This window comes from Aedes albopictus, chromosome 1, assembly GCF_035046485.1.
Source record: "Aedes albopictus strain Foshan chromosome 1, AalbF5, whole genome shotgun sequence".
Lineage (NCBI taxonomy): Eukaryota > Metazoa > Arthropoda > Insecta > Diptera > Culicidae > Aedes > Aedes albopictus.
The window spans coordinates 77,223,196-77,246,002 of record NC_085136.1 but is presented as its reverse complement, the minus strand read 5'-3'; the positions used below and the strand labels follow the sequence as shown (position 1 = coordinate 77,246,002).

Sequence of the window (22,807 nt, the reverse complement as noted above, 5' to 3'; positions counted from 1 at the left end):
ACCAGCTCGACTTTCGTTTTCCGTCTCACGACAACGTCCACTCGTTGTATCGCCACAAGCTTCGGGATCACTCGGCGTTCCGCTTCCATTTGCTGCGCATTATGCCTTCGAAGCTCGCCGTTTGTTGCATGTTCTTGGTCACTTCTACGTTTCATCTGGAACCTCGTCTTTCTCAACTACGCCAATTCATGTTTGAATTTTCTTCTTCAGTCTTTGCACATCGGCGCAGTCTTGTTCAGCACACTATTGATGGTTGCAGAAAATCTTCGCATATACTTCCGATTAATGCTTCTATGCGCTTCAGCCATCTCTCTGTGTTACCTTTTCTTGTTGCGGTGGATTCGTTTCGTTCAGCATTTGACTCCCGATCTAATTTACGTTCGTCTTATGACGAATTAGCGCGATACTCCATGTAATGTTGTACATTATCAATAGGGGAGACTGGGGAGACTTGATCGCTTTTTCTAAATTTACCTGAAACTTGAGGAAAAAACACAAAACTAGATCCGGTTTCCGTACAAAATGGCAGGTAAACATCTATTGCAAGTTAATACACAACAGAAGGTCTTTAAATTATTGTCAAAGTTTTCAAAATTGTGTTTTTATGGAGGCATGTCTTATGATGTATTTTTCAAAAATTGGTGACACTTGATCCCCCTATGAGCACATGGTTTATTTAAAGGGAAAATAATTCCAGAGTCTTCCTATTCATTTTCTTTTCGAGTTTTCTTGTATTTTCGATGAATATGGAGTGTTTGAAATTGTAAAATTTCCTTCAATTTTCAAGGATATGCCGTATTTTCAAAATGGGGAGACTTGATCACCCTTTTCTTGGTTTGTACTGAAGTTATAATTATCTGACACATTTTATCGTTGAATAGACTACAATTCCAAGTAAATAGAGGCTTCCGAATAGAATTTTATTTTTCACATGTATAATGTGTGTGTAATCCTCGAGAGATCAAGTCTCCCCATGTCATTGTGTATCCTCCTCTCCTCTTCTTGGCGTAACGTCCTCACTGGAACAAAGCCTGCTTCTCAGTTTAGTGTTCTATGAGCACTTCCACAGTTATTAACTGAGAGCTTCCTCTGCCAATGACCATTTTGCATGCGTATATCGTGTGGCAGGCACGAAGATACTCTATGCCCAAGGAAGTCAAGGAAATTTCCTTCACGAAAAGATCCTGGACCGACCGGGAATCGAACCCGTCACCCTCAGCATGGTCAAGCTGAATACCCGTGCGTTTACCGCCTCGGCTATATGGTCATTGTGTATACTACGCTGAATTAATTAAAATATGTTAATAACAGCCTTATTTGGATAAATAAGTTTGAAAGTATTTTATTTAAACTACGTGCTGTGAAATTTTGACACGATTTGGTTCAATTTTCACAAAGTTATTGAGATTTTTCGGAATCGCCTAAAAGATTTCTGAGGGACTGAAAACAAACCATCAGCCGTTAAAAAATAATGCAATGTACAATCGAATTCACTTGTAGCCAAAACATAGTCGTTTGTCCAGGAGTAGTTTTGGAAAAATTATGCTAGAAGAAAAATGATTTTGATTCCGAGCAAATATGGAGGGAACAAGTCTCCCCAGGGATCAAGTCTCCTCAGTCTCCCCTATATTATGCGCCCCATGAAAGTTCTTTTATTTAAGCAGGTACCCGCAATGTATCCAAAGAAGATGGAGCACGGTTTGTATAACACATAATAAAGTACATGTCCACTATTGTGGTGAAAACTGTTTTCACTTTTACTAGGACGTTCATCAGTGCTTCAGAGGACACCAGCAGGCGTAGAAGATGAGAGAGAGAGACTCAACAAGAGACCAGAGAGCAAATAACCGCAAATTTTACTAGTCTAGGGCCCTTAGGTTAGGATACACACATAACACCATATACCATAGCAATGAAATGTAAATTATTCATATTACTTACGTATGTTGTAAATCGAACAGCTGTTAGGGCCAATTGCGACGACCAAGTTCTCTCTCTGTGTCTGTACAAAAAATGAGCCGCCTTCGCCAAAACCAAATTACGACCTCTTTAAAACTCGTAACGTATAGCTCACAAAGGGCCGCTTAGGTTCACACTCATCTAATGTAAGTGCCAGTGAAGTACAATGAAGTATTTACCACGGAAACTCGTTTTCCGCCATCCGGATTCTTTTTCTCTCGTTTTTCTTTTCCCGATGCTGCTCACCAACGACGCCAGGTCTTCGAACGGGGACTGAAGGCCATCCCGCTGTCGGTGGATCTTTGGATCCACTACCTGTCGCACGTCAAGGCCAACCATGCGGATGACGAAACGATGATTCGATCGCAGTTCGAGCGGGCACTGGCCGCCTGCGGGTTGGAATTCCGTTCGGACAAGCTGTGGGAGGCCAACATCAAGTGGGAGAACGAAGGCAAACGCATCGACCGCGTGGTGGCGCTGTACGATCGGCTGCTGGCCACGCCCACCCAGGGTTATGCAAATCATTTTGATCAGTGAGTGTTTAGGAAATTCACGAATTACCTATTCAAATACAAAATTCCACTGATGATTTACTTTTAATTCGTTTCGCACGTTACAGTTTCAAAGACGTGGCCAACAACAATCCGGTGCATACGCTGGTCAGCAAAGAGGAGTTCCTGGAGCTGCGCGAGTACGTGCGCGAATCCGCCAAGAAACGCAAGGAAGAAAAAGACAAGAAACGGGCCGGATCGCACGACAAAGGCAAGGAGAAAGAAAAGGACAAACACGATGACCATCACAAGTCATCCAAGTCGGACTCCAAGACCAAGGACAAATCAGACAAACGTGACAAAAGTCAGGAACCGGATGCGAAGGAATCCAAAGAAGAGAAAGACAAGGCCGAGCCGATGGAAACGACGGAAGAGGTGAAGGAGAAACCTGCTGGCGAGGAGGTGAAAGAAGACGAGAAAGAGAACAAGGAACCGGCTGAGGAGGAGAAGCCCGAAGAGAAAATGGAAGTCGAACCGGAGGAGGAGAAGGAAGCCGATGATCACGTCAACAGTCCCGAGGAAGCCGATGCCATCAAGGATAAGATCATTTCGCGGCGCAAGAAGATCCACAAGGCGACGGTCGCTGCAGTTACGGCCCGGTGGACCTACGAGGAAGGCATCAAGCGGCCGTATTTCCACGTGAAGCCACTGGAACGCTGCCAGCTAAAGAACTGGAAGGAGTATCTGGACTTTGAAATCGAGCAAGGTGACGAGAAACGCATCTTGGTCTTGTTTGAGCGTTGCTTGATTGCCTGCGCGTTATACGACGACTTCTGGCTGAAGTTGATCCGCTATTTGGATTCTCGGTCCAACGAACCGGAGGTGGTCCCTCGCATCAGAGACGCGTACGAACGAGCTTGCACAATCCATCATCCGGATAAACCAAACCTTCATCTGATGTGGTCGGCTTTCGAGGAGACACAGAACAACGTCAACAAGGCGGCCGACATCCTCGCCAATCTGGACAAGGTCAATCCGAATCTGATTCAGGTAGCCTACCGGCGGATAAACTTGGAGCGCCGTCGGGGCGATTTGGAAAAGTGCGTTCAGCTGTACCAGACCTACTTGACGACGGCCAAGAACAAGAGCATCGCCGGTAGTATCGTCATCAAGTACGCCCGGTTCCTCAACAAGGTCAAGAAGGATCACGATCAGGCCCATGTGGTGCTGAAGAACTACCTGGAGAAGGATCCCTGCAATACGCGGGTGGCCCTGCAGTTGATCGATCTGTCGCTACAGCGGGAAACCGTTGACGAGAAGGAGGTGGTGGAGATCATGGATCGTTTCATGGCCCGTGATGGGCTGGAACTGGAGCAGAAGGTGTTGTTTGCTCAACGGAAGGTGGAATTCCTGGAGGACTTTGGCAGCACGGCCAAGGGTCTGCAAGAAGCGCAGAAGGAACTGCAGGTGATCATGGCCAAGGCGAGCGAGACCAAGAAGAAGAGGTGAGTACTTCAATATTTTTTCTCTTTTGTGAGAGAAAGAGTTTTATTCTAGTTCGTTAGTATGATTTAGGCATTCAGAGAATTGCTATGAAAATTTGATATTTCTTTCATCTCCTTGACGTAATATTTGCAACAGAGTGCACTTCTTAGCTTTAGTGTACACAGTAACGGTAATAGATAAAGCAAGGATGACGGTAATCTAAGTTACGGGCAGATTTCCCAAACAAGAAGTAATAGATAGCGATTACGTAGGTTTTGTTGTCGCCAGTGCTGAAAAATTCATTTCGTCATATTTAAATTCAATCACCTACAGCTCATTTTGGAGGCTGAACCTGAGAATATGGTATATGAAAGACTTGTGCGGCTAGACCAGTTCTGCTAGAAAGTCACGAAAAAACCGCTATTTTTCGAATATTTAACGTAAATTTCACGGGCTTCCTTTGAAAAATGCCAAATGATATTCACGGTGAATATCATTTAGCATTTTTCAAAGGTGGTCCGTGACATTTATACCTTAAATATTTGAAAAATATCGGTTTTCCGTGACTTTCTAGCAGAACTGGTCTAGCCGCACAAGTTTTTCATGTACCATATTCTCAGGTTCAGCTTCTAAAATTAGCTGTAGGCGATTGAATTTAGATATGACGAAATGAAATTTTCAACACTGGTTGTCGCCAAAATCAACGGTGCGTGTGTAGCTGTTATGTGACCCAAGGTGGACTCAGAAGCAGTTTAATTGGATTTGAGACATAGGTAACCGAGACGCTGGTAAGACGAATACCGGTTGTTATCGGAAGGGACTTCACGCTTAAGACTAGTACTCAGCCGGCAAGAAATGAGGGCAAAGAAAAACATGTTTTTACCAAAGTAATTTTGACAGTCGATCTTGAGGATACAGGAATTGCTCCAGGAATTCCTACACAAATTCTTTCAGGAGTTTCCTCCAGAAATTCTTCCTAGATTTCCAATACAATTCTTTGAGGAATTTCTTCGTACATTCCTCCAGGAATTTCTTCGGAGATTCCTCCAAGATTTTTTTAGGAAATTCCTCCAGGAGTTCCTCCGGTGATTTCTTCAGGAAATCCTCCGGGAATGCCTCTAAGAATCTCTCCGGATATTCCTCAAGGAAATCCTCCAGGGACTCCTTTAGGAATTCTTTCTTCAGGAAATACTCCAGGAATTCTTCAAGGAATTCCTTCCGAAAATTCTCAAGAATTCTTCCAGGAATTCCTCCGGGGATTCCTCCAGTAATTTCTCTGAGGTTTCTTCCAAGATCTCATTCGGGGATTCCTCCAGGAATTCCTCTAAAGATTTCTCCGGGAATTCCTCTAAGAATACCTCCGCAAATTCTTTCAGAAATTCCTCCAGAATCCAGGAATCCGGAATGCGAATGCGATTATGTGGATTGTGCGGGAGGATATGGGAACCAGAATGATGATGCAGAGCTGTGGCGTTCGAACTATTTCGTGCGAGCAGACGGTACAGGCGAATTCAACAATGGAAAGCTAAAGCAATTTTGTGCAGATAAAGGAATCCGGATACAGCACACCGAACCCTACACTGCCGGTGGAAGCATAATTGTCCCATGTGTATTTTTGGCAATATTGAGATTTTGCAGCCCATGACCATGTATCATGGGGTACTATCATATGGGGAAATAAAAATTGGTAGTTTGTTCCGAAAATTGTTGAAAAAATGCAAGGCCGATTTGTAACATTCTTAAAAGTGGACGCATAAGCGTCACGTTCCATTGGAAATCCTATGGAACTATAAAATCGCTCTAAAACAAAAATTAGTGCTCAAATTCAAAATTGGTTGATGTTAGAACACGATTCAGCACTTATACTTCATAGTTGAGACAATTTACTTTTTTCGAACTTTGGACGCGATTTTCTCGATTGTCTGTTTTTGCACATGGGACATTTATGCGTCCACCGGCAGTACAGCCCTCAACAAAATGGTGTAGCGGAGAGGAAGAATCGATATTTGGTGAAAATGATGTAGGGTGGGGCGGGGCAAGATGGGTCACCTAAGGATGGATCACTATAACTTTGTAAATACAAATCGTATTGGTTTGTATTCGTCCGCTACTCTTTAATACACTAGTTAGCTATGCTAAAAGTCGATAAAAAGTTCATTAAATACAAAATATGATGTTAAACAAGCAGTTTTAAAAAGTGATCGATTTTGGGCCGTGAAAAAGGGCGGGGCAAGATGGGCCACCTTTTAAGTAATTCACATTTTCTCAACGAAAAACGTCAAAATATAAGATTTCTTCCGCATTCATATATGCTCCATATCCATACTGAGTAAACAAAAGCTACTAGGGTAGGGCGGGGCAAGATGAGCACCCTAAGGATCACGTTGAGTTAATTGAAAGTTAACACAATTTTTCAAAGTACCTCTCAGTAGTTCTTTTCTATATCATGTTTTCTATCACCCATAAACATGAGAGGGTTCATGTTGATTTATTTGACTAAACAAAAAAGATGTTTTATGGTCAGTTCGAACATGCTACGGGGCAAGACGAGCACCCCTACGGGGCAAAAAGAGCACTTCATTTAAATCCCAATATTTTAACAATGAATTGGCCATGCAGTGATTGATATAGTAAACCTTGTTTATAGCTATGGTATCACGTTCTAAAATTATCATTTTTTTTCGATTATTGAAAAAAAATCCGGTTTTATAATACTTTATACAAAATGACCCAAAACAATAAACGATTATTAAGTTGCTTATTTTTAGGAATTTACGCAACCAAATAGTTGCAGAGTGACAAGCAGGGCGCGGAGGCTGAAACATGCCGCATTTCGTCTTTACCGCGTTTTTGCATTTTTCTTTGTGTTTTTTGTTCGCACTTTATGTAAACGATCGACGATGGCTCGGTGGCAAGAGGCCACATTGCCCGCATCGTGGTGCTCGTGTTCGTCGTTATTCCGAGTTCGGAAATGCTAGTATCCAAGAGATTGTTTTTCAGTGCGTCGGGTATTCTTGCTTATGTATTTGGACCGTTTACATGCTGAGACCAAAGCCAAACATAGAACCCTATGCTCGGCACTATTAAGTGGATTACAATAATTTCAAAATATTTTCTATATTCCCCTGATGGGGAATAATGGGTGCTCATCTTGCCCCACTATAGTTAAATAAATAAAATTGAATAAATTTTAATGTTTGTTTTTAGAAAATATTTTCTAATGTAAATTAAAATGCTTTGCAATAAGCTAGTAATGTTGACTAATAACCAGAATTATGGTAAAAATTTGATTCTGACATAAAAACCTTATTTTATTCTGATTATTTCTTATAAGAAAATGCTAAAAATCCATGCTATTGACTAATTTGACGATATTTTTTAATTCGTTCATTATGAAGTACCTTTTATCAGGTTTACAAACAGGGTGAACATTATTCTAACGGATTATGAAGTTGTTTGGGCTAAATTCATCATAAAAGTAGTAAAACGGAGGGGTGCTCATCTTGCCCCGGGTGGCCATCTTGCCCCGTCCTACCCTAGTAAACATTTTATAAATCTATTTGGAATATAAAAAACTTTACGATATGAGTGGTCCTAAGGCGACTTGAAAATCGATGTTTTCACTAAAAAAATATCATAATTTTATGTTATAATTTTGAGCGTTCATTCCGCTTGATTGAAGTCATTTATGAGATAGTCTTGTAACAAAAAATAAATAACTTTTGAATGCTCCAAAAATACGTTCAAAATTGAAGGTGACCCATCTTGCCCCGCGGCCGTTTATATGGAGATTATATGGAATGTATCGCATAAGAAAAATGGCTGAAAACCATTTTATTTTTTATTTCCAATGAGAGTGAATAATTTTTCAATCAATGCCCCAAGCTTTTGTATATTCACGCTGGTCATCTAACAAAATTATTAACATAATCAAAACATGAGTAATGCGCCCGAAAATGGCACTGACCCATCTTGCCCCGCCCTACTCTATGCTGGCCGAGTCGAGGCTGGAGAAAAAGTTTTGGGGAGAAGCCCTAGCAACAACAAACTACATTCAAATTCGTTTACCAACATCATCGTCAAGCAAAACTCCATATGATACGGAAAGAAGTCATGCTACACGCATATGCGGATATTTGGATCAATTTGGATTTTGACGACGTTGTAGTAAGACTGGAGAAAGAAATTCCTCTACCTCAAGTACCGAACAATGCTCCTGAAGCGGAACCCGAGCCAGAGCCGGAACCGGAATTTCTGAGAGGCTGAGCCAGTCGAGCCGGTTGCAGACGGTGACGCGAGCCTGGAAGTGCATTATGAAGATAAATCGAATCATGGCGAAATCACGCCCAGACGATCTTCGAGACAAACGAAAGGAGTTTACCCGAAATGGTTCGAGCGTATATGGACAGTAACAGAGCGTCAGGAGGAGCCAATGACATTTGCAGAAGCTATTTCGAGTAACCATAAGAAGAAAGAAAGGATGGCCATGATGGAAGCTGTTAGTAGCGCCTAGTCGATCTGCGAGCCCCTCGGACGATATAGACACACCCATGCACCAGCCGAAGGATCGTCAGATATGAAGGTTGGATAAAAGAATCTGACAGCAGTGGATGGCAGAAAGGCATCAGAGATCATAGTGAAAAGTTGTTTTGATACTCCGATTATATCTATTGTTTTTTCTTAAAACTAAACTTAAAACTAAACTTTGTGCTTAAATTAGGTAAATTGGTTGCAAGTGGCTAAAGTTCGGCTTAATCTAAACTAAAAACTATGAATTTACTTAATGATATAGGTCACATGCAATATTAACGTTCTACTGGTTGCTCTACGACTCGGTCAAATTGAAGATACGATAACCTATTGTTTGAGCCGATGCTAGGGTAAGCGACTCACCCATATTGAATTTAATTCTTTTTCTAAAGTTTGCCACTCGTTATGCAGATAGCTAATAGAATATTTGAGAATATTGTAAATCGTGAAATTACCAGACGTATGAGGCATATGTGAATCACCAAATGTAGGTAACACGAACTAATTATCCTCAGTCTCATCTAACTCTGATTATCCTTCCTAGGAATTTATAATTTATCATATTCCAATTCACCACGGGAAATCAATTAATGAATTCACCGATTCGCGTTTCGATTCTTCGATAACATCTTATAAATTCATTTGCTACTGCATCGGGATGTCGAGCCAAGGATCGAAAAGGGGTACGTCCACCGTCCAGACCAACGTTGCTGGAGCTACCAGTGCCACCGAGTGGAACACGGATCGCAACCAACCGTCTGTAGAGCAGTATGTGGTAAACCCCAAATTCCCCCCTCCCGGACAACAGGTAATTGATGATAAGACCGTTAAAGCCAACACCGCCAATTCCGGCGCGGTAAAGAAAACCATTACTATTCCGGCAGCTGGCCGTGACGAATCCGTAGTAAATGTACCTCTAACTACCGCTTCCAATGTCAATAATGATTTTGTCAGACGTAATCCGTTCCGTCGCGCGCGTGAGAATCGGTACGATCGCTGTCAAGTGTGTGGCAATCAAATTAGTGACAATCTTCTTCAGTGCAATGGTTGCAACGCGAATTACCACTTAGTGTGTGTGAAAATGTCGTCAGGCCCAGAAGGACTAACGTGGTGGTGTAGGAACTGCCAAACTGCAGTCAGCGCTGGCGTCAAACCCCGACCACTGCAGCACGTTCCCACCAAAGCATCTTCAGACCCCACAGCAAACACCCAAGTTCAAATCTCGCATTATTATCCACCCCCAGCGGCGCCACCCAAGAGTCAGGTTCAGACCCACGAGCCAGTTCTTCGAGGGACGCGAAGCAAAGGATCTATCAGCAGCCGCGGAGCCAGCAGACGAATTGAGCTGCAGCTTCAAAAACTAGAAGAGGAGAAGAAGTTTCATCAGCAGTATCTGGACCAGAAGTACAGTCTAATGTTGGAGTTGGACAGCGAATGTAGCAGTGAAGTACTGGACGAAAACGAGTTGGAGAAGATCGAGGACTGGATTGCCGCAACGGAAGGCTGCGTGGAAGAACCGGACTCCGGAGTTGATGCAGAGCTAACAATGGAAGGGCACAGGCAGGAAAACGCAAACCCGCTCATTGAGCACATCGCTCGAAGGGCAGATCAGCTAGATACGCAGGCCTCCAATGTTAACGAACTTCAACGTGCAAAAGCAAGAAACATCGGAAATCGTCAGATAAGACCAGCAGCGCCTGTAACTGGCAACCCGAACGACATCAGAGCAGCCCCGGTCGGTATCCACGGTCAAGGCCGAGCAGCATACGTTCTTCCAGATCACAACATGAGAAGAGCGTCTGCAACGAATAACTTTTTACCTCAACAAGGCTCAACGCCAATGCGCCAGACAGTGCGCGAACATGATCCAACGATTTTTCCACAACATTTTGACCCGGTAGGCAATGAAACGGTTTGTATACTCAACCGAAGTCAGCTGGCGGCACGCCAGGCGGTCTCAAGAGATCTCCCAGAATTCAGCGGCAATTCCGAAGACTGGCCCCTCTTTCCTTCCATCTTCAATACGTCGACCCAGATGTGTGGATTCTCACCCGAGGAGAATATGTTGAGACTGCGGAAATGCTTGAAGGATAGGGCGCTGGAAGCTGTGAGATGTCGCCTACTACACCCATCTAACGTGGACGGCGTAATAGCAACTCTCAAAATGCTGTACGGAAGACCAGAGGCTATAATCCAGTCTATAATCAAGAAGGTTAGAGCCCTACCGGCTCCTAATATGGAAAAATTGGAAACCGTTGTCAACTTCGCCCTCGCAGTGGAAAACCTTGTAGCCACAATGCAAGCCTGTCAGATCGGAGACTTCGTGTACAATGCTTCATTGCGACTGGAGCTAGTGGATCGCCTCCCACCAACACTAAAACTGGACTGGGCAAAATGTGTTCGCAACAACCCGGCACCCAACCTTATCGACTTTAGCAGCTGGCTGTACAATACAGCAGAAGATGCCAGCGCAGTCATGGTCTCTCCGTCAACAGGACCTCGGCCCCGCAGTACCAAAAAGGAAGGTTTCCTGAACCACCATTCGGAGACCAGCCCTGACGTCTCACGCAGACAATGCGTGAAGTCAGCTACAGAAACTTCAACCAAGAGCGAAGCATCTAGGGGATTCTGGGGTAATACGCACCACTTAAGGAAGATGCGTCCAAATGCATCTAAAAGGCAATAATTTATTGGTTTAATGCATGCATTCATTGCATATACTTTCATTCTAAGAGAAACCATACAAAATTTCAGCCTTAATACAGTTCAGCTCTTGAAAATAACGTTTTTTGTAAAGACTAACATTACGGCTTCGTATGTTTATGCGGGGCAGTATGCACCCTTGCTCGGGGTAAAATGCACTACAACAATGGGGCAGGATGCACTCAAACAAAGGGGCAAGACGCACCACAACATTGAGGCAAGATGCACCGTCGAGTTTAGAAATCTTTTTACTTCTTAGACAAAATGCATGTTTTATAAGGTTTTAAGACAAACAATAGCTCAATTTAGTTTGCGATTACTTACAGAGCACTCATAGATATTATTACAGCTTGTTTTCTATAGGTGCGTTTTGCCCCAACCAATGGAGTGCATATTGCCCCAATCAATAGCAAAAAATAAAATAGTTTAAAACATATAATTTACGTAGATTACTGTTTAAGTTATTTTTCCTCTGCTTAGCATTGCCCTCAATGAACTGAATAAACACAACAGCATTAGATGTTTGGTCGGTTTTCACCATCAAATCATTCGACAAACGATCGGGAAAATTACATCATAATCGTGCTTTTCAATTTTATTCATTTTTCTCACTAATTACGTAACGCAGATATGTAAAATTTTCCAGATGTTCATTTATTAAGACGATCTATTAGACTGATAAGGTTTCAAAGGTCTAAAACCGATAATCCCTGAAAAACAAAGGGGGTGCGTTTTGCCTCGACAGTGCGTATTACCCCAGATACCCCTAGAACCTGCATCGTGTGCAAGGGAACCTGCTCGTCGCTGCACAATTGTAAACGTTTCAACGAGTTCAGTTTTGACTCGAAATGGGTGACTATCAAGGAGCACAAGTTGTGTCGCAAATGCCTCCGGAAACATAACGGAAACTGTAGATTGAAGCAGCCATGCGGAGTCAATGGCTGCACCTATCTACATCATCCACTTCTCCACGGAACCAGGCACGCTAGCGGCGAATCCAACGGCTCGCAACAGGATCCACCCCGAGTTGAAACCACCAGTGTCAACGTACATCATCTTACCTTACCGGTCAGGCTAAGGCCGGGGTGGCCTCTGCTGTACATAGTAGCCGCCTCCATTCCACTCGGTCCATGGCTGTTTGTCTCCAGTTCCGCACTCTGCGTAGGGTCCGCAGATCGTCCTCCACTTGGTCGACCCACCTAGCTCGCTGCGCTCCACGTCTTCTTGTACCGGTCGGATGACTCTCGAGAACCATTTTAGTCGGGTTGCTATCCGACATCCTGATGACGTGACCCGCCCACCGTAGCCGCCCGATTTTCGCGGTATGGACGATGGTTGGTTCTCTCAGCAGCTGATGCAGCTCGTGGTTCATTCGCCTTCTCCAAGTCCCGTCTTCCATCTGCACTCCGCCGTAGATGGTGCGCAACACCTTCCGTTCGAAAACTCCAAGGGCGCGTTGGTCCTCTGCACGTAGGGTCCATGTTTCGTGCCCATAGAGGACGACCGGTCTAATCAGCGTTTTGTAGATGGTTAACTTCGTGTTACGGCGAACTTTATTCGATCGTAGAGTTCTGCGGAGTCCAAAGTAAGAACGATTTCCTGCCACAATGCGCCTCTGAATTTCTCTGCTGGTGTCGTTGTCGTCGGTCACCAGTGAGCCCAAGTACACGAATTCTTCAACCGCCTCGATTTCATCACCGTCGATATGAATTCGGGGTGGCGGGCGCGGTGATTCCTCCCTGGAGCCCTTTGCCATCATGTACTTTGTTTTCGACACATTAATGACTAATCCGATTCGCCTGGCTTCACTCTTTAGTCGGATGTACGTTTCCGCCATCGTCTCAAATTTACGAGCAATAATATCAATATCATCGGCGAAACCAAGCAGCTGAACGGACTTCGTGAAAATCGTCCCACTCGTGTTTATCCCCGCTCTTCTTATTACACCCTCCAAAGCAATGTTGAACAGCAAGCACGAAAGACCATCACCTTGCCGTAACCCTCTGCGAGATTCGAAGGGACTCGAGAGTGTCCCTGATACTCGAACTACGCACATCACTCGATCCATCGTCGCCTTGATCAACCGTATCAGTTTATCCGGGAATCCGTATTCGTGCATAATCTGCCATAGCTGTTCTCGATCGATTGTATCATACGCCGATTTGAAATCGATGAACAAGTGATGTGTGGGCACGTTGTATTCGCGGCACTTCTGCAACACCTGGCGGATGGCGAACATCTGATCCGTTGTAGCGCGTTCACCCATAAATCCAGCCTGATATTGCCCCACGAACTCTCTTGCAATCGGTGATAGACGGCGGCATAAAATTTGAGAGAGTATCTTGTAGGCAGCGCTCAGTAGTGTGATCGCGCGGTAGTTCCCGCAATCCAACTTGTCGCCCTTTTTGTAGATGGGACACACGATACCTTCCATCCATTCCTCCGGTAATACTTCCTCCTCCCAAATCTTGGTAATGACCCAGTGTAGTGCTCTCACCAGTGCTTCTCCACCGTATTTTAGAAGCTCGCTTGGTAGTTGATCTGCTCCAGCGGCTTTGTTGTTTTTCAACCGGCCAACCTCCTCCTCAATCTCTTGAAGGTCAGGGGCCGGAAGTCTTTCGTCCTGTGCACATACTCCTAGATCTGTTACCACGCCACCTTCGGTACTTGCAACGTCGCCATTGAGGTGCTCATCGTAATGCTGCCGCCACCTCTCGACCACCTCACGCTCGCTCGTGAGAATGTTCCCGTGATTATCTCGGCACATGTCGGCTTGTGGCACAAAGCCTCTGCGCGAGCGGTTCAGCTTCTCATAGAACTTTCGTGTGTCCTTAGCGCGGTACAGCTCTCGTTCTTCCTGCTGGCGCTTCTTCATCCGGAAGACTGAGTTCTGCCTGTTCCGCGCCTGTTTGTAACGTGCCTCATTCGCTCTCGTACGGTGTTGCAGCATTCTCGCCCATGCTGCATTCTTCTCGTTTTTCAACTGTTCACATTCGCCGTCGTACCAGTCGTTTCTGTGATTCGGAGTCGCGAAGCCTAGTGCTGTAGCCGAGGTACTACCTATGGCGGATCGGATGTCCCTCCAGCCATCTTCAAGTGTAGCTGCGCCAAGCTGCTCTTCCGTTGGTAGGGCCACTGCTAACTGCTGCGCGTAGTCTTGAGCCACTTCTACGTTACGAAGTTGCTCGATGTTGAGCCGCGGCGTTCGACTTCGACGCGTGGTGATAACTGTCGAAAGTTTTGAGCGCATGCATACAGCGACTAAGTAGTGATCCGAATCTATATTCGCACTGCGGTATGTGCGGACGTTGGTTATATCTGAGAAGAATTTACCGTCGATTAGAACGTGGTCGATTTGGTTTTCTGTTTGATGGTCGGGTGATCTCCAGGTGGCTTTGTGGATATCTTTGCGGGGGAAGAAGGTGCTTCGAACTACCATACCACGGGAGGCTGCAAAGTTTACGCATCGCTGGCCGTTATCATTCGATACGGCGTGCAGGCTGTTTCGCCCGATTACCGGTCTGTACATTTCCTCCCTTCCTACCTGCGCGTTCATGTCGCCGACAACGATTTTCACGTCACGCGGCGAGCAACCATCGTATGTTTGCTCTAACTGCGCGTAGAACGCTTCTTTCTCGTCATCGGGTCTCCCTTCGTGTGGGCAGTGGACGTTGATGATGCTGTAGTTGAAGAAACGGCCCTTAACTCTCAACATGCACATCCTTGCGTTGATCGGCTGCCACCCGATCACACGTTGTCGCATCTTGCCCAACACTATAAATCCTGTTCCCAGTTCATTGGTGGTGCCACAGCTTTGGTAGAAGGTAGCCGCTCGATGCCCGCTTTTCCACACTTTCTGTCCAGTCCAACAAAGTTCCTGCAACGCCACGATGTCGAAGTTGCGGGGATGTAGTTCGTCGTAGATTATCCTGTCACATCCTGCGAAACCTAGTGACTTGCAATTCCATGTTCCAAGTTTCCAATCGTAGTCCTTATTTCGTCGCGTGGGTCTTTGCCGATTGTATCGAGTCGTATTTTCTCCTATGTTATTCGCAATGGGGATTTTTACGGGTGGCTTATTGGGCCTACGCCAACACTCCTGTCTCGCCGGAGGGCCATCGTGCCAGTTCTGTTTAACGTCCCAACCAACACTGGGACGACCACGCTGATGGGGCTACCACCTTGGATCTAGCTGGGCGTGGTGCAGCGTTTCTTACTCAGCCGCTGGATGCCAGAACAGACGCTGTTTGAGCCGCACCTCCTTGGTGAACAGACACTCGGATCGTACCTCCTCAATCTAGCTGAAGTCAGAAGGACAACAGTGCCCAGGCTGCACTACCAGCTAAGCACACAACTCTTAGCTGGCGGTCTTTGTCATCGCTTGACCCGTGGAAGCATGAGGTAGGAACTTGTGAGGACCAGAGCTATATTGGATGCTCTCCTTATCGACTCACCGTTTTGCAGCCCGTCAACGTACATCAAGGACAGTCAGATTTCCTGTTCCGCATCTTCCCGGTTACCCTACATGGTCCGCATAAGACAATACGAACGTACGCATTTGTCGACGACGGTTCAGAATTGACACTGATCGAACAGAGCCTTGCGGATGAGCTCGGCGTGGAGGGAACCAACATCCCTCTGTGCTTGAAGTGGACCGGGGATACATGTCGGATAGAAAAATCATCGCAGCAAATAGGACTTCAAATATCTGCCGTACGAAATCCGGAGAAAAGGTTCAGTCTTTCTGATGTACGCACAGTAGGAAACCTGAAAATTCGACCGCAAACGCTGCGGGCATCCGAATTGCAAGAACGATATCCTCATCTAGCGGGAATACCGTTGGAATCGTATAGCAACATCAGTCCAGGACTTCTGATAGGACTTGACAACGCCGCACTAGGACACGTGACCAAAAGTCGCGAAGGAAATCTTAACGAACCTATCGCCGTCAAAACACGACTCGGATGGACAGTGTATGGCTGCTGCTCGACCGACACCAAGCGGATTCACCATGTCAACCATCATAGTGTTGAGGCTTGTCACTGCAACGCAAGCAACGAAGATCTTCACTTGGCAATGAAGCAGTATTTCGCTCTGGACAGCCTCGGCGTTACCATTCCATCCAAACAGTTGTTGTCGTCGGAGGATCAGAGAGCCCGAACCCTACTGCAAACTCTCACAATACCCAAGGAAGGTCGCTACGAATGTGGCCTGTTATGGAAGTATGACAACGTTAGACTACCGGACTCGAAGCAAATGGCCTTAAACCGTTGGAAGTGTTTGGATCGTCGCCTGATGAAGGACTCGTCTCTAGCCGAAGTTCTCAGGCTCAAAATTGGAGAGTACATCGCGAAAGGCTACATCAGCAAACTATCTACGGAAGAGCTTATGACTCCACGGCCTCGCGTATGGTATTTACCGATGTTTCCAGTCTGGAATCCCAACAAGCCGGGTAAAACAAGACTGGTTTGGGACGCCGCCGCGACTGCTCATGGTGTATCCCTAAATTCCGTTCTACTGAAGGGCCCAGACCAACTAGCATCGCTTCTTACGATTCTCATCAAGTTCCGTGAGTTCAAGATAGCAGTTTGCGCCGATCTTCGGGAAATGTACCACCAGGTACTGATGCGCGAGGATGACCAACATTGTCAGCGCTTCTTTTGGAAAGACAATGACACAGATCCTGAACCAAGCGTTTACGTCATGAAGGTGCAGTCATTCGGCGCCTGCTGTTCGCCCAGTATCGCACAACACGTTAAAAATCACAACGCCGAACAATTCAAGCAAGAAAGCCCAGCCGCTGTTGAAGCTATTACCGACTGTCACTACGTGGACGATATGCTTATGAGTGTGGAGACGGAAGAGGAAGCCGTGCAGGTGTCTACAGATGTTAGAGAGATCCACAAGAAGGGCGGCTTTGAAATGCACAACTGGTTGTCAAACTCGCCGCAGGTTCTACAAATTCTGAATGAACCAACAACGAAGGAAAAGGACTTCAGCATCGGTCAGGATACCATGGCCGAGAAAGTTCTCGGTATGTGGTGGGAAACCCACTCGGACTGTTTCACCTACAAGCTTTCTTCACGCCTAGATTCTGGGCTGTTATCCGGGGAGCGCCGTCCTACCAAACGCGAAGTATTACGCACGCTGATGATGCTGTACGACCCTTTAGGGTTGATCGCCCACTTCACGATGTTCTTGAAAGTATTGCTTCAAGAAATCTGGAGGACTTCAGTAGACTGGGACGATAAGATAGAAGATGCGCAGTTTGCGAAATGGCTTACGTGGTTGGAGGCGTTACCACATATAGCGGACATCAAAATTCCACGTTGCTACCGAATTAAAACCTCGTTGGCTGACAGCGTCGAGATTCAGCTCCACACCTTCATGGACGCCAGCGAAAACGGATTTGCCGCCATAGTGTATTTAAGGTTCCATGATACGAAGACGATCGAGTGTTCACTAGTTGGTGCGAAAACAAGAGTCGCGCCATTAAAGTTCCTGTCAATCCCACGCTCTGAGTTACAGTCTTGTATTCTCGGTGTAAGGCTAAGTGAAACCATCCTGCAGTCGCTCTCCGTTAAGGTATCAAAGAGATTTTTCTGGACCGACTCTAGAGACGTGTTATGCTGGCTAAACTCAGACCACCGACGATATAGCCAGTTCGTTGCTCACCGTGTCAGCGAGATTCTGGAAGTGTCAAACACAGATGAATGGCACTGGATACCAACCAAACACAACGTAGCCGATGACGGTACCAAATGGAAGCAGACGATCAACTTAAGCTCTTCATGCCGATGGTTTACAGGGCCCGATTTCCTCCGTAAGCCACCAGATACATGGCCTGGGACTGCACTCTCTATCGGCACCACTGAAGAGGAACTTAGACCACATCTGCTAACGCACGTTCAATCTGAGGATCCAATCGTCAAACCGCAAAATTTCTCGCAGTGGCCTAGATTGTTGAGAAGGATTGCGCATCTTTACAGATTTGTCAATTACTGGAGAGCCCGTGTTCATAAGATGCCGGTAACTCAAGGATCGCTAACCCAGCCAGAGCTTGCCAAGGCCGAGCGCTATTTGTATCGTCTGGCGCAAACAAACGCGTACTCCGAAGAAGTAACCGCTCTCTTGACGAATATTGCTACAAAAACTCGAAAACAAGTCGCGAACCATAGCTCGATTCGCCGACTGAGCCCTTTTCTAGACGAGCATGGAATCCTCAGAGTTCGTGGGCGCACCAGCGCCTGTAAGTTCATTGACTACAACGCAGTGAACCCTATTATACTACCACATCAAGGGCACATTACGAAACTAATTGTGGCGGATTTTCATCGCAGGTTTCTGCATCAAAATCACGCTACGACGATGAATGAAATCCGCCAACAGTTCCACGTTACGCGACTCAAAAGTGTCTACCGTACCGTTCGCAGAGAGTGCCAGCAATGCCGTAACGATCAAGCAGCCCCGCAACCGCCCGCCATGGGGGACCTGCCACCATCGCGTCTAGCCGCCTTCAGTCTTCCGTTTGTCTACATGGGGGTGGATTACTTCGGCCCACTGATGGTTGGGGTCGGCCGCCGCACCGAGAAGAGATGGGGTGTCCTGGGAACATGCCTGACGACTCGCGCCATTTGCATAGAGATTGCCCACACTTTAACCACCGATTCTTGCGTTATGGCTTTACGGAATATCATGGTACGGAGGGGGGTTCCAGCGCTCATCTATAGCGACCGAGGAACGAATTTCCAAGGCGCCAGCAAAGAAGTGCAACAAGAAATGTACAACCTACAAGAGCGTCTCGTAGCAGCATTCACTACATCCAAAACAGAGTGGGTCTTTATCCCACCAGCTTCCCCCCACATGGGAGGAGCATGGGAACGGATGATTCGAACGGTCAAACAAAATCTGAACAAACTGCTTCCTAATCGATTTCCAAGTGACGAAGTTTTGAGGAACACCATGATGGAAGTAGAAAATATAGTCAACTCCCGTCCTCTGACTGAAATTCCCCTCGACAATGACCAGTCACCTGTTCTGACTCCGAATCACTTCCTGGTGGGGTCACAGAACGGACTAAAACCACGAATTCCGTTTGATGACAGTCCGGTAGCCCTGAAATACGGTTGGCAACACTCTCAAGTGATGGCTAACAGATACTGGAAGCAATGGCTTCGCGATTATCTGCCAACGATAACACGAAGGAGCAAATGGTTCAGCAATGTAAAGCCGATTGAAGTGGACGACATTGTGATCGTTGTGGACCCTCAGCTGCCACGTAACCAGTGGCCAAAAGGACGGGTGATCGGAGTCACTACATCCGCAGACGGCCAAGTGAGAAGCGCTACGGTGCAGACATCCAATGGAGGCATCTATGAGCGTCCAGCTGTGAAGCTCGCGGTGCTCGACGTTGGCGTTTTGAGGAATAAAGCTACGGAGGATCCTACGTCTATTCCAGGGGGGGGAATGTTAGTAGCGCCTAGTCGATCTGCGAGCCCCTCGGACGATATAGACACACCCATGCACCAGCCGAAGGATCGTCAGATATGAAGGTTGGATAAAATAATCTGACAGCAGTGGATGGCAGAAAGGCATCAGAGATCATAGTGAAAAGTTGTTTTGATACTCCGATTATATCTATTGTTTTTTCTTAAAACTAAACTTAAAACTAAACTTTGTGCTTAAATTAGGTAAATTGGTTGCAAGTGGCTAAAGTTCGGCTTAATCTAAACTAAAAACTATGAATTTACTTAATGATATAGGTCACATGCAATATTAACGTTCTACTGGTTGCTCTACGACTCGGTCAAATTGAAGATACGATAACCTATTGTTTGAGCCGATGCTAGGGTAAGCGACTCACCCATATTGAATTTAATTCTTTTTCTAAAGTTTGCCACTCGTTATGCAGATAGCTAATAGAATATTTGAGAATATTGTAAATCGTGAAATTACCAGACGTATGAGGCATATGTGAATCACCAAATGTAGGTAACACGAACTAATTATCCTCAGTCTCATCTAACTCTGATTATCCTTCCTAGGAATTTATAATTTATCATATTCCAATTCACCACGGGAAATAAATTAATGAATTCACCGATTCGCGTTTCGATTCTTCGATAACAGAAGCAATGCAGTCGATCGAAGATAAACATACGTGGAAGTTGGTGGATCTACCTGCTGGGAGAAAAGCGATCGGTGCTAAATGGGTCTACAAAATAAAGAGATTTATTGATTTGTCTTTATTTCGGAGACTTTCAGCCCTTAAAATAAAGAGAGATTCCAACGGATTAATTTTAAGATTTAAGGCGAAACCTGTGGAAAAAGGATTTAGTCAACTGTATGGCATCGACTACGATGAAATGTTTGCACCTATTGAGTAGGTATGTCAAGCAACTTTTCGTACATTATTGGCTGTTGTTGCTGCAAAGAGGGGAATGTCTGTACACGCCAATACGATATCAAGACTGCCTTCCTAAACGGAATCCTTGAAGAGGAGATCTATATGCAACAACCCCCTGGATTCGTCATCAAAGGAAGTGAGCTTTCCATGTTCAAGAGCTTATACCGATTGAATCAGGTTGCTAAGGTATGGAACCAACGGCTTGATGCAGCACTGGATCGTCAAGGTTTCAAGCGAAACGAATCGGATCCATGCTTGTATGTGAATTTCAAAGGAGAACAGCATTGCTACGTATTAGTTTATGTGGACGATATTTCGGTTGCAAGCGAGGATAACAATCTAATTATTGAAACGGAGAATGCTTTGAAGACAAGCTTTACGCTGACATCATTGGGGAAAGTCCACTGGTATTTAGGAATGGAAGTGAAGCGAAACAAAGAAGAAGATTTCTTTCTGAGCCAAGAACGTTTCATATAGCTAGATTAAAGAAACCAAAACCGTCAAAAATACCGTTAGACTCAGGATACCACAAGCATGAATCAAGTGATCGTCTTCTGGATAACAAGGAGTATCAAAAACTCATAGGTTAATTGCTGCACGTGTCCAGACCCGATAGTTCTGATCTTGTGTCCATTTTGAGCAGGGAAACAAGCTGTCATACGAAAGAGTATTGGGTGGAGCTCAAACAAGTGGCTCGATATCTGATGACGACCACTAATCTGTGGCTACGATTGAGCAATATGCAGATGGACGAAGGATTACTAGGATTTTGTGATGCTGATTGGGCCGAACACCGAAATGATAGAAAATCCAACAGTGGTTACCTGATGAAATACAACGGAGGCACAGTTAGTTGGGCATGCCGCAAGCAAACGTGCGTATCGCTGTCAACAGCCGAAGCAGAGTTCGTGGCGCTATCACAATCTGTGCAAGAAATGATATGGTTGAAGCGGCTACTCCACGATCTGGATGATCGTTGTTCCAGTGATGTACGAAGATAACCAAAGTTCCCTGAAAATGCTCGGAAACGAAAAATTCAGCAATAGGACTCCATTATGCATTATGTAAGAGGCATAACAAAAAAACAAGAAGTTAATTATGTCTGTTGCTGTACTGAAGACATGGTCGAAGATCCTCTAACGAAACCTCTTGGATCAGTTCGATTGGAGAAACTGAGAACTATGTCTGGCGTCGAGAACATGTGTTGAGGAGGAGTGTTGATGAACGAAGCAACACATTGATCACAGTAGGCAAGCCTTTGCACTGCTATTCGACATTAGTAGAAAGCTTAGAATAATAAATCATCTATGAATTACATCTCAAATTATCAGGGGGGCCACGTGGTGTAGTGCATCACACGTTCGCTTTACATGCGGATGGTCATGGGTTAAATTCCCAGCCCCCTGAACAACTTCTCGTCAAAGCCGCTGAATGATACAGCACGGAGGACTGTGCTTTGCGGACGGCCGTCCGTCTCGGCAATCGGACAGCGACTGAGACACTTGATTTTCTCTGATGTTCTATACATCAAATCAGAAACCCGAACAATGGCAACCGACAAAATCAACACCTCAACGGACTACGCTTTGGATTTCGCTGAGAGTAAAAGGAACGACTATAGCAGCAGTGTATGCGATCACCCTTCTACGATGATAAAGTAGAAGTGCAGTAATCGGCATTAAAATAGAAATGAATAGAAGATGGAAAGATACCACATTGTAAAGATGTTAGACTATGTGCTATAATAAGTGTAGATCATATGTCAATAGGACAGATAGGTGAAGTACTAGATTTGTAGTAATGAGCTGAATTTTAGTATGGTAAAAAGGCCAATTCTCCGTTTCTGCAATGAAATGGTGCAAAAAGCGTGGGTATTATGATTCCTTGCCTAATTCGATGCTGTTTGAGCAAAACTTTGGGCAACAGTGTTGTTGTTTTCTCCATTTCTTGCAACATAAACAACAAAGTTATCAAAAGTTTTGCTCAAACAGCATTAAATTACCCAAGCTTTTTGCACCATTTCTTACAGAAACGGAGAATCGTCCTTCTCACCATACAAAAATTCAGCTCATTACTACAAATCTAGTACTACACCGAACGTGCCCCATTCGATTCAGCTCACGCAGTGCCTACTTGGATGAAAGAGCTTAAACAAATAAACGTTAAGAATAAAACAATCTCAAATTATAAAGACGTGGTTTAGTCAGTGGATCAATGAAGCAAAGATTGTTGG

General features: G+C 45.2%; 1 protein-coding gene across 1 annotated transcript in view; it reads left to right on the top strand.

Annotated features, from left to right (window-relative positions):
• LOC115256581 (pre-mRNA-processing factor 39) overlaps nt 1–22,807 on the top strand; it is a 39,392-nt gene that overhangs the window by 8,211 nt on the left and 8,374 nt on the right. Inside the window, exons 6-7 of the mRNA XM_029855357.2 lie at nt 2,218–2,492; nt 2,579–3,955. Of these exons, the coding sequence (XP_029711217.1) occupies nt 2,218–2,492; nt 2,579–3,955 (1,652 nt within the window). The remainder of the gene's footprint in view (nt 1–2,217; nt 2,493–2,578; nt 3,956–22,807) is intronic.